Source organism: Dicentrarchus labrax, unplaced genomic scaffold (assembly GCF_905237075.1).
Source record: "Dicentrarchus labrax unplaced genomic scaffold, dlabrax2021, whole genome shotgun sequence".
NCBI classification, from domain to species: Eukaryota; Metazoa; Chordata; class Actinopteri; family Moronidae; genus Dicentrarchus; species Dicentrarchus labrax.
Window position 1 is genome coordinate 21,688,150 of NW_026136710.1, and position 12,282 is coordinate 21,700,431.

Sequence of the window (12,282 nt, forward strand, 5' to 3'; positions counted from 1 at the left end):
TCAGTTTCAGTTTGATTTAGAAAATGAAACCAAGAGGCTGGCTGTTGTTTTCAGACATGATGGAAGAAAAACAGAGACAACAGATTAAAAAATAAGATTTTTATAAGATTTTCTTTTTTTCAGTACAGGTGACAAAAAGAGAATAAATAACTTAATATCTACAAAGAACTATTAACAGTTTTTTTTTGTACATCATTTACAGTTTTACATGTTTTTGTATTGACATTTTCTTACATTTTTGACATTTTTTAGACTTTTTTGACACTGTCAGCATTATTGGTTCATACAACATTCTCTCTAAACAGTTTCAAAACACCATTCTTTTTTTTTTTGAAGCTACATACTAAAATTGGCAACTTTGACTTTTAACCAGGGTCGTACATACACACATCCACAAACACACACTCGTTAAATATTTGTTTCTGAGCACCCTGTGGTGTCAGCGGGGTTGGAATCTGAAGGGGAAAGTCAGGCTGATTCAGATCTCTCTCCCTGCTGCCTTTGAGCAAGGCACTTCACCCCATTGCCCCGACAACGAAGGATTCGCCGGACAGTTTCTAACATGTTTCCCTTCAGATTCAAACCCAGACCTCCAGTCTGTCCATTTAACACTTGAAATGAGAGAAAAGAAAACTGTGCAAATGAACTTGACTACAGAAGATGAGAGTGGCTGAGCTCGCCAACAGTTTGTCATATCAACATCACAACGCAGTTATCTTAAACGACAAACTATGCTCAAATTTAGTTTTCAACCCTGTGATCCAGATAAAGACTTCAATATCCCTTCGGTACTTTACTTCAGAAGTCTTTATAACTGAAACCGATACGTGGGACACAAAGATCTAAGATGCACTCGAGGATAATAAGGCAAGATAATAAGAGGCCTGATTAGACTGAATATAGTTTGGAACTGGGCCAGGCCTCAGGTCAGGTCCCAGGCAAACTTGTGAAGACCTCTAGTTCACGTTGAAGTCATTTATCTCCAGACCAACAGGCCACAAAGGCCAACACATGAGCAGGCTTGAGCACTGATAGAATGTCATTGTACCTTTTTGAATCCGTTTAGCTTGATCCCCTAACATTTGGAGCTAATGTTAATAATGAGGCTGTGAGCTTCAGTTGAGAACTCGACCCGTTTCACCGAATTTGCAACATGAGAAAATTCTGATCTCAAGGTAGCAGATTGAAGGACATCTTGTTATCAATGTGCTTTTCTTTGAGCAACTATCCTATACTATAAATATGAGCACCAAAAATGGCATAATTTGTCATCAAGATAGTAAGATCAGCGAGCCTGCAGCCACTCAGCTTCTGTACATCAGGAAAACTCATCCTCACCCTTAATAAAAACAGTCTTAGATTAATAACAGTCTATTAAACACCACATGTTTAAGCTCATTTCCTTCTTGCCGATAACCTGAACCATTTCTGGTCTGAACTGACGCCTCAGCACTGAGATGTTATTTATCTGACTGCTAGCTCAGCATCATAAAGACCAGACTGCACGAGTCTAAATTTCATATAACATCACTTGTACACCCATAAAATCTTGCGTCCTGGAATGTGACATCTCATGCACCAACACACTACATCTACAAACTAAAATCTACCAAGTCTACCAGGAAGAGTCCGGACTGCTCAGCTGCCTGTTTTTGTGCAATTCTCCACCAGCACCGGAGCTTATGACAACAATAAATTAAAAACATAGGATAAAGCAAAGAGGTTGGGGGTGGAGACGGCAAGGCACGTGGCGGCAGAGGCGTCAGGCGTGGAGGTTTTGGTGGTATTTTGGGCGGCGGAGGTACATAGGGAAGAAGCGCCCTTCGGCATCACTGCCCAGAGAACTGCTGAGAGACTCTTCACCTGAACTCATGGCGTCCTCGCTGTAGAGACACAAACAGGGACATACTGTCACTATACACAGCCGTATAGAGCTTTACACACACAGCTGATTCTGTTTCGTCCACAACCCAGATACTCAGTTTACTGTGATAGAGGACCAAAGAAACCAGAGAATATTCACGGGACAAGCGGAAATCAGAAAATGTGAACATCTTGTTTATGAAAAAGTTGGCAATTCATTTAATAATTAACAACTAATTGATTAATCAACTCGTCGTTTGAGTTCTTTATATCAATACTGAAAAGTGCTGACAAACGATTAGTCGACAAACAGAAAATGAACAATTTGTCATTTATTCAGCCAAAATTGTCTTTTTTTCTGACAGTCGTCAATATTTTTATTTATTTTTATGTTTTTTAAAAAAGGCATGAACAGGTTTAAATAAATACATTTAAATCGACTACGTTTACATTGAGTTTCTGAGTGTTGATCAGACAGAGGCAAAACTGAAGATTTAAGTTGTGGCAGATATTGGTCATGATTTCTGATGTTTGAAGGACTAAAAAAAATATGAGTAAGAAATATGGATGAACCAAAGTACAACGATACAATAAGCATCACTTTGCCCTCTTTATGATTCCTGAACTTGTTAGCATTTACGTCACACTAGGACAAAAGGCAGGGAGTTTACACAATTCAGCAAGAAGAAAAAAAACAGACCATCTATCATCAGCTGATCACATCTTCTGACTCGACAGTTAAAGTGTGACTCAGCTGTGGGTGTGTTAACATCTGCTGAGTCTGGGCAGAAAGTTAAGGTGTAAAATGAAACGTTATAAAAGAAGGATTTAAACAGGCGTGATGATGAGCAGCTGTCTGTGGGTTAATGTTTACAGGAGTCAGCTGGGTAACGTCTTCGTGTTTACTTCCATCTTTTCACACACCCAGGAAAAAAAAGTTCCATGTTACAATAAAGGTAGGGCACTGGGGCCTCATGTGACGTCATGGAAACGTCTGTCAGTGGGACGTGAGCGGTGCCTCGCACAGATCCCGATCGCACGGTGCTGCAAGATATGAGAGGCCCTGACAAGCTCAGACAGTCAGAGGGTGTGTGTGTGTGTCATGTTGTTACAACATATCAGGAACTTGTGTGTTTCTGCACAGCTGGTTGCCGCAACAGGAGTGTTACTGCACACTATAAAAAATGCCCATACTCAAAAGCTATCATTTAATATGCTAGTGAGCTTTACTCCAGTCCTAGTTTTTACAAGTGAAGTTAAGGGCCTGTCCACACGAATACGCGGCCTGACCCAATACGATGTTGTTTCGAGAAAAATTAAACACGGCGTCGTTTCCCGAAATATCTGCGTTCACACTGATTCACTGAAACGACCCAAAGCGCTGTAGTACATATGCCACTAAAGCCGGAAGAGAAGCCATGGAGCATGCGCTGTTTACAAACAAGTAGTAGTAGTCTGCCATTGTTGTTGTTGTTGTTGTTATGACGTGTCTAGCAGCGGCGGAGATTAAAGGCTAGAGAGAGGCGGGGCTTATCCGTTATCGCCGTCCAGACAACTCCTGGCAATCCGGCGTTTTCCCACTCTGGTACCCGTTTCCAAAAAATACCGTTTTCACACCCCAAAAACGGCGTATCCATCTGGACGCGAGGCCGATACGATACAGTATTTATCCGGATTCTAAAAAAACGTATTCGTGTGGCGGCCCCTAAGACACGTCCAGCTGATCCAAGTCAACCTCAGACAGACTTTTTACAGTGTTTGTCACTGCACTGTTGCTATACAAATGTAAACATTCCAGGTGTGTGTGGTGACACACAGGGTGTGTCAGTTTCCTTTTAATTTTAAATGCCTCTGGTGTTTTCAGGAGTGTTTGCTGTGAGCTAATTCATGATGTCTGTCTGCCGTCTGCCATCTGCATCAGGATCAAAAGTGAAACTAACATGATCCACTGTCAATGAAGCAACTCAGAGTCTGACTGTTGAAGTTTGGTCTGAAGTGTGTTTGTTGCACCAAGTATCAGAAACCATTAACTCATGTTCAACATTAACAGTGAATGTTAGTCTTGCCAAATTATTGTTCTTACATCTTTTATCTACTCATTTAATGTGAGACTGGTATTTTCATCCCTTATTTTATTTGGGCTGAGTACTTCTAGTTGTGGTTAGTTGAAGGACTAAATGTTAACTCTTAAAATCCTTGGATCAATATTTGCACTTGTCTATATTTGCACTAAATCTTATGTGAAGGATGTGATCACTTATTTTACTTTTAGTATTTATTTATAGTAATTATTTTACTATTAATTTGTTTATTTTGGTATCCTATTCAGGTTTGTTTTTCTATCTGACCGAGTATCTCACACAGGCATTTTTGGGGTCCTGACAGAGTTAGTATTTTGATCAGGTATATTTGGGGCTCTGACCTCTCGCTCTCATCCCAGCCGCCCTCGGGGATGGTGGGCAGCTCGGGGACGCTGCGGTGGCTGTGCAGGTTCTGGGCGGTCCGCCGCGACACTATCCACTGCAACTTCCTGTGGTTGGGTTTGCTGCATTCGGGGGAGGCGTAGTCCGACAGGCACAGCGCCACACGCTCACTCCATAGCCGCAGCTCGTCATCCACAATCTGAAACCAAACCACACAGCAGTTTGATTTAGCTGTTTGGACATCAGCCCTGTTCACTAACTGACTAACATCAGTGGGTTTAAGATCATGTAATCACTTTGAAAAGGGTTCCTGTAAATGGATCCCTGGTTTCTTTTTCCAGGTCACGGGGTTAAGAGAAACCAGGTTAAAACCGCGTCTGTAGGTTTGTGCTGAAACCTTATCGGTCACGTAATACCTGAGTGTACATACTGTAGCTGGGAGGGTTGGAACGACAAACATGCAGGAAAGTGAAAGTGTCACTGTAGCAGATAAAAAATAAATAATCCAAAACTCAATTTAGGGGGAAAACACTAGTCTCTTCTCAGATTTCAGGCAATTGGGTAAAGAAGGGTGGAAAAGCCCGAAAATATCACCAGTTTAAGCACAAACACTCGACAGTTGACAGAAATCCCATAGTGACTGGGGGCATTTAAAGGTCTCTTTTCTGCCGTCACAACACAGGACACCAGCTTACGAAACCACAGCCGTCAATAGAAAAAAATTTTGGACCAGAGCCGAGCTAAGAATAAACAGACAGCCCCCCGCCCCCCCAACACAGTTTCCCATGATTCTGTGTTGTGTTCACTTCCCTTCTGCCCAGCCACAAACTGGAGTGTAAACTCTAAGTAGTTAGCCTGCAGGCTGTATGGCTGGTTAATACAGTTGTCATGTAGATGTCTGTGGAGTTACGGCTTCTCTGATCAGATACAAACAGGAAACCTTTCCTGTTTGTATCTGATCCAGGAAATTATGAGCCCATACCAACTCGACTCCATCAAAGTAAACTTTTAGACCCTCAGCTCCTCTGAAATGAATTGGCCCCGAGCTGCTGTTGTGAGTGTTGGTGCCTCTGTTTTGGAAAAGCACACCTTTCCTTGTGCTTTTCCATTCCATGGGGTTCTCACAGGTGTTACTTTCCCTCCCTGGACGAGTTGTTGTGTAATAAAGTTATGTTGTGTTTACCTTCAAGTGTCTCTGGATGTGATAGGCTATCTCCAACATGTCCTTGGACCGAACAGCTTCTATCTCCTGCCTCAGGAGAGACAAGGCCAGCACGGACGGCTGGAAGGACAGAAAAAGACAGGGAAGAACAGACAGAAACATGTTAGCAGAGTTTCAGTGTTGTCGTCAAACTAACAGCAACATAACAAAACTCATTTGGGACTGTGTCATTAGGCTGTTGAGCTGCTGTAATCCTGTCTGACAGTTGACCCCTGCAGTGAATTCTTACCTTTGCTTTAGAGAAGGAGATCCGGCAAAGACAGGCTTTGAGCTGAGCCTCTAGCTTCTCCAGGCTCAGAGTCTCCTTCCTGTTCAAACACGCACACACACACAGAGTCAGGTCAGAGCTGTTTCCGAGACAGAATCAAAACGTTCATATGTTTATATAGAGAATAAGCCCTGTGTAACTGTCGCCTCCAAAGATGCAAAATCTGTATGTGGAAACCGAGTTTATTATAGTTAAATTAAACTAAAAACTAATGAAAAAGACAAAAGTATAATAACTCAGAAACACTTTAAAAACCAAATCTAATGTTAAGTGTGTGTGTGTTGGGTTTGGAACCAAAGCCGGACATATTAATAACAATACATTGTGCCGGGGTTATGCAAGTGTGAGGTGTTGGTGCCAGAGGCAGCAGACAACAAATCTTATCAGTGCACTTCAGTCAGACGTTAAAGTTGGCTGATAGTCGACTGATGCCCTACTTCAAGTGCTGTGACAAACCAGCAGTGGTGTGGAGAGATTCTACCAATCAGATCATGGGGAAATCTTTGTTGACCTGAACTCTGGTATTTTATGCTGACATTCAGAGATGTGAAACAAATCCTGAAAGCCTCAATAAGGAATTCCAGCTTTCCACATTCAGAAATAAAGGTTGTTTGTAGCTGATGCAAAAGGAATTCTGTCGATTTTCATGACAATGAACTAAAGCTAACCAATCTAAAAACTGGTGCTTTGGACTGGACTTCACAGGATATGAAGTTACAGATCACTCCCTGTGTGTGATGGCCTCACCTGTCTGTGGAGTGTGAAAGTACGATCTGGTGGTACAAGTGCAGAAAGGTTAAGGCAGTGACGGCTTTGGACTTGAAGTTGAGTTTGTCGGCGACGACCTTCTCCATGCGCTCGAGGTCGGACACGCTGAACCTGCACTGGCCGATGCGGATGAGCTCGTCGGTGGGCGCCAGGTTGCACTCCTCCTCCGTCACTTTGGCCGCCATGTTGAGGCAGCTGAGGCAGACGCAAGACAAGTGCTTTGGCTGGATCTGAGGGGGACGACACGTGAGTAAACGACTGGTAGAGCGACAATTTCACATCACTGAGCTGAACCCGGTTACATCAACCGTGTATTAATACCCACTTCAGGCTGCTTTTTGTTTGCTTCTACGTCTGCTGTTTAAATGAAGGAAAACCAAAAGCTACAGTGCCTGTTTGAATGTATGTCTGGTTGTATCACGTGTGAATGTCTCGTACCCTCATCATGGCCAGGAATCTGTCCAGCAGGTTGACAGCCAGGACGAAGGTCTGCGTGCTGTAACCGAAGAAGCTGGTCAGACTCCAAAGGTCCTCCACTTTGGCATTTCTGCACTTAGCCGAGATCCGACGGTCATCCTGGAATACAAAGACATCGATACAAAGTTGATTAATCCAGTTCATCCCATTTTGGCAGAAAAGCTCAAAAATAAGTTCCTGTTCCTACAGCTGCAGCTTGAACTATTTATGTCTTAATACATGTCTGAAGGGGAGCTTTAATAACATATCTATACCCCTAAATGTGGGTTATGTTGAGAATGTTCCCAGCGTACTGAATCTACTGTGGATCCATTTTTGTCAAATGTGCTCACCTGCATTGTGGATTCGATGAGGTTCAACCCCGTCTCTTTAGGGAGATAATGAGCCTCCTGCTCATAATTCACCCTCAGCTCCTTCATCAGCTTGAAGGCGTCCATGTCTCTGGCACTGGAGCAAGGGATGTCTTTGTTTTCAGCACAATATTTTCACTGCAAAAGGGGAGAGAGCAGGTGTTCACATCAGTGAGCAATCCACAAAAATCACAACTGTAGTTTCATGCTTTCAAATAGTTTTGACATTTGACTAATCATTTTGAGTCACTTTTAGAAAAGAGAAAGAAATCCTCTCAAATGTTCATGTTTCCTGCTTTCTTTAGTCCTCTCTGACAGCAAACTGAATATCTTTGGGTTGTGGACAAAACAAGACAGTGGAGGATGTCAGCTTGGGGAAACCATGGACGACATTTCCCCCAGTTTCTGACATTATAACAGTGTATTTCATCAAAAAGGGCAGACCTAAATTACTTTTTAGTACCAAGAATATTTATTTTTCTGTTTTATGTAACACGAGTAATAAGAAACCATGGAAGACACAATGCCATACCCCTGTGGTTTCACAGATATTAGGAATTTATGTAAAACAAATCTTAGGATATATCTATAAATAATTAAGAAGAATACCGAGCCATATTTTAAAATGCCATTATATATATATCCATGTTTGGTAGACACGGTGAGTCTGTCCTCCGGGCTATGTGTGTGTGTTATTACTGTACAGCAGTGGCCTACATTGGCTCTCAGCCCTAACGGGGGTCACAGCTCGGAGCCCAGCCCACTTCCCTCAGCTGGGCTCCGGTGTCAGATTTCCTCTGGTAGACGCCTTCTGTCCTATTGACCGAAAAACAACTGCTTTTTTCTCCTCCAAGGCTCTGCCGGTTAATAACCAACCTAAAATACACAAAAACATAATCCCCACGTTTGGAAATCCTCCTTTCTTTACCGTTTTAGATAGTTGATGACAAGTAAGAAAGCTAGCGTTAGCTGCAGCTAGCTATGGTTTTAAATCCTCTCTGTAAGAGCGGGGGAGGGGCTGATATGTCTCATTCCTCAAACGTTAAAGGTCTATCAAATGATACTGTCAAAACGGTTATCAACGCCAAACTAATGCTTTAGACGGTATAGTGGACTGTTGGTGCACTAAACCTACCAAAATTAGCTTGTGTTGGTTTCTCCTTATGGATATAACCGTGTTACAAACAGGAGACGGGTAGAGCGGATACCAATAACACAATTACAGACGAGAAGAAAAACATCTTCAGCTGTAGGAAGGATACCGTTACGTGCAAACTAACGTCAAACTGTTGTTTTTGATCTTTAAATTACGACAAGAAAAGGGAAGCACTCGCCATAAATGACACTATTTCCTTACAGATAGTGAAACTAGAAAATACCCTTTAATAACATCTTCCCTGTACGAGTTCTGTCGAAATGGCCTGATAGAAAATTAAATGCAGAAGAAAAAGAGACAAGTTCTTCATTTTGGAGAGTCATTAGCTCCTGTTAATTAGGATTATGGGTAAAATAACGTCCCATTGTCGACCGCTCACTTTCATCAGCTCTTTTTTTCCCTTCTCTCCTCTTTCGAGATAAGTGTAAGGCAAAATGTAACGTTGGTTCAGCAAATACGTTCAGTCAGTACATTATAGTGTTTTAATATATGTATAAAGGTTTACTCTACCTGTTAGTGCAGGTTAAATCCACATATCTGTTTCTGTCCTGCTGTATCGTAGAGTCCTTCTCGTCTTTCTCCTTTCTCCTTTTTCTCTCTTTTGTTGATGTTCACAACGTTCACGCCCACATGGCGACGTCACATGTGGCAACCAATCAAAGGCTTGGGTTCGAGAAGAAGAAATCAGCCCCTTTCGTGCTCAACGATAGGAATTCAGCTTGCACCCTAATGTTTTGGTATCATTTTAACTTATTTTCTAACATTATCGACCACAAGTTTGTGCTTGAGATCGATAATCAATCTTCAGTCAACTGATAAATGCCACTGAAATCGAAATACAGCGTATCTATCGCATGAGACGATCCCCATCTGAGTGATGTTTCCAATAGCCAATCGGCGAGCTGCAATTTGGTGCGTTCAAATAGTCCGCCCAAAATAGAAGGCTTTGATTGGCTCGTGGTTATACAGATCCCTGACGCAATCTTAGCATTACGTAGTGTCTTTTGACTGTGTCTTTTATTGTCTTCAGCAAGCTCTATGATAAATGTCATAAATAACGTCTGTGAAAATGGTTCTCAGCCTGTTCCAGTGTTAACAACATAGGGAAACAGATACAGTAAAATAACTTGTAGTGGGTAGACAACAATCTGCATTCAGTAGTTGTTAAGAGGAAATTAACAAATATAGGAAGAACAGAAAACCATTCATGTAGTCGTCAAGTCATCCCTCGAAGGGAATTCTCCAAGCAGTAACTGTCATAGTTGGAGTCAGCAAATACGTCTTTATGTTGGAGTTCTGCTTTATTGAGGAACCACTACATCCCCAAACGTAGGCCCACGCAACCAAAAACACAGATCTCTGGGTTACATCATAATCAAAGTTACAGAAAAAACCCACCATAAACTCTATATTTTGCAAAAGAATATTTGGTGTTACATTGTGTTCATTCAAATGTACACAGAGACCTTTTTTTCTCAGGTTTATGATCACTGTTTGTCTATACAGTATGTGAGTTCCTTTGCGTGGGTGGGTTCGCAAATGCATTTTTGATGTAAAGCAGGGTTGAGTTTACTGTACTGTAGGTTTTATATATAAAAAATTGCCTAACTCTTGTCACCTTTTACATGCTGTATAATGTGTTAGCAAAGTAAAGAAAAATAGAAGAATTCATTTTAAACTCTTTATTAATGTAAATAATATATCACAGAAAATGTCATAAAGCTTACCAGGCTCATTTTAAACTCATAAGTCCCATTGAAAGTACCTAAATATTCTCATATAAACTGAGGCAGGATTGTCCATTAACCTAGATTACCACAGGAGCATAATCTGAGTCCCATGAAGCAGTAACAGATAACACCTTGATAGTGGACAAATTTAACTTTATGGTCTTTGTGGAAGCCTTATTGTGAAAGGTCAATAGTTTGAGAAATATATATAACAGTTAAACGATAAACCAGAAGTTATCTGCATTCAAGAGACCTTACTGAAATATCTGGACTTTACAAGACAAAGACGGTGGTCAGGGAGGGGGATGGGCAACCTTTGTTATCTTATGGGAGGGTATCGATTAAGCACAATACTGATAGTAGTTCCTGAGATTTGGGGGAATATAAGAGAGATAGTTATTATTAGCAAGTATAATCAATGGGAAAGGCACCAGGGTTGATTTCAGCAATGGAGTAGAGTCAGCTCTAGATCTTACCGTAGTGTCCAGGGAATTAGAAATGCTAGTAATTGGGAGGAACTAAATGATATAAGCAAGGAAATCCGTTTTAAATGAGCAAAACTAGAATTTATATTGAAGGAATCTGAATAGTAGTTCTGACTGTGCTAATGTTTTGTTCCTCTAATAAACTCTCAGTTTTCAATGATCAGCTCTGCCATCTGCAACTGTTAAAGAAAATGATGGGATATGCTGGTAAAAAGAGAGTCACCCCACTTCAGTTTATTTTAAACTGATGTTACAAATTGCACATTTGTCTTCACTTCCTGTTTACCACAACACTGCCAGTGGTGTCTTCAGTATTAACTGTTCAGTCACAGTTTCCCTCTTCTTTCCAAAATAATTTATTTCTTTTTCTTTATTGCAACCTTATAATACTGATACTAATACAACAATATTCTGTGTTTTTATTTGTGCATATTTTAGGCCCAGACAGCCGAGTCTGTGCATGTGACCCTATGCTCTTCGCCCCTCCACTCTTATGTGCAACAAGATTTCCTTAAAAATGTTTAATTCTGACATACATTTAAAGGTTGTAGTCACAATAAAGAAATGGCTAGTACTCTTCATGTACATCCAAACACAAACAAGCAATGAATGCTTTTATTACTGACTGTATTTAAAGGCTCTGGACATGTTGTTTGTTATTTGGACTGTGTGAATAGTTCTGGGGTTGTATTACAGAAACTTGCAAGAATTCAGTTAAGACAGGAAGAGTCTAAGATCCTGACTAACTTTAGGAATCATATCTTACTTCATCATATCTTAAATCAGGTTAGGAAATCATAATACTCAAACCAACATCACCTATCAACTTTTATTTTCATCTCACCGGCCTAAACAACTTTGTTTTTTTTTAATTAAAACATACTGCAGCATAAACATAAAATAAAGACAGAGAGGTATAAGATAGATGACTTAGGAACTGTTCATCTGCCATGGCTTTTTTCCTATATCAGATCTTAACTCTAATTACCATGGTTACCAAACAGTTAAGTTCTAAAGTGTCTGTAATACAGCCCCAGGTACGGAACAGTTGGCTTCATCCTGGGGTTTCTCTGCTGCCCACATCACTGCATCCTCAGTCATTCCCCAGCCTCTGAATGCCCCTTCTACCTGTAACACAATGCAACACTGAGCTACATGTCAGTGGCACAATAATGTAAGCAAAGGAGCTGGAATTTAGGCGACAGTACATGGAGGGAAATGGATATCTGGTGTGGCTCTGTTTATTGTTAAGAAGTATGGCTTTGATTCTCATTTTTTTATCAAAGCAATTGAAGTGAATATGAAGCCAGTAATGCTGCTTAAACTTTAATTGAGTCAATTGGGGAAGTGGGAACTAAACAGCTGTTGTTGTAGCTGGGTAAATCTCATGTGTAATGTTTGGGACATAAAAACGAAGACATTGGCTCAACCACTGACTACATACTGTTCTGGTCCGGCCTGGAGGTGGGCGGAGCCTGCTTCCAGTCTCTCCCCCCAGTCCCCTCCTCGGAAGTAGACGCCTGTCTATATTCCGTTCATT

The 12,282-nt window shown here is 41.1% G+C and overlaps 1 protein-coding gene across 1 annotated transcript; it reads right to left on the reverse strand.

The window, feature by feature from the left end:
- Window positions 1-84: 84 nt before the first annotated feature.
- On the reverse strand, window positions 85-9,168 carry ccng2 (cyclin G2). Its single transcript, XM_051413547.1, has 8 exons — window positions 9,038-9,168; window positions 7,354-7,509; window positions 6,983-7,120; window positions 6,524-6,774; window positions 5,738-5,816; window positions 5,470-5,568; window positions 4,286-4,485; window positions 85-1,883 (listed from the first exon to the last, which is right to left on the reverse strand). The coding sequence occupies exons 2-8, from the start codon at window positions 7,456-7,458 to the stop codon at window positions 1,763-1,765; spliced, it is 993 nt and encodes a 330-aa protein (XP_051269507.1). The 5' UTR covers window positions 7,459-7,509; window positions 9,038-9,168; the 3' UTR covers window positions 85-1,762.
- Window positions 9,169-12,282: the final 3,114 nt, after the last annotated feature.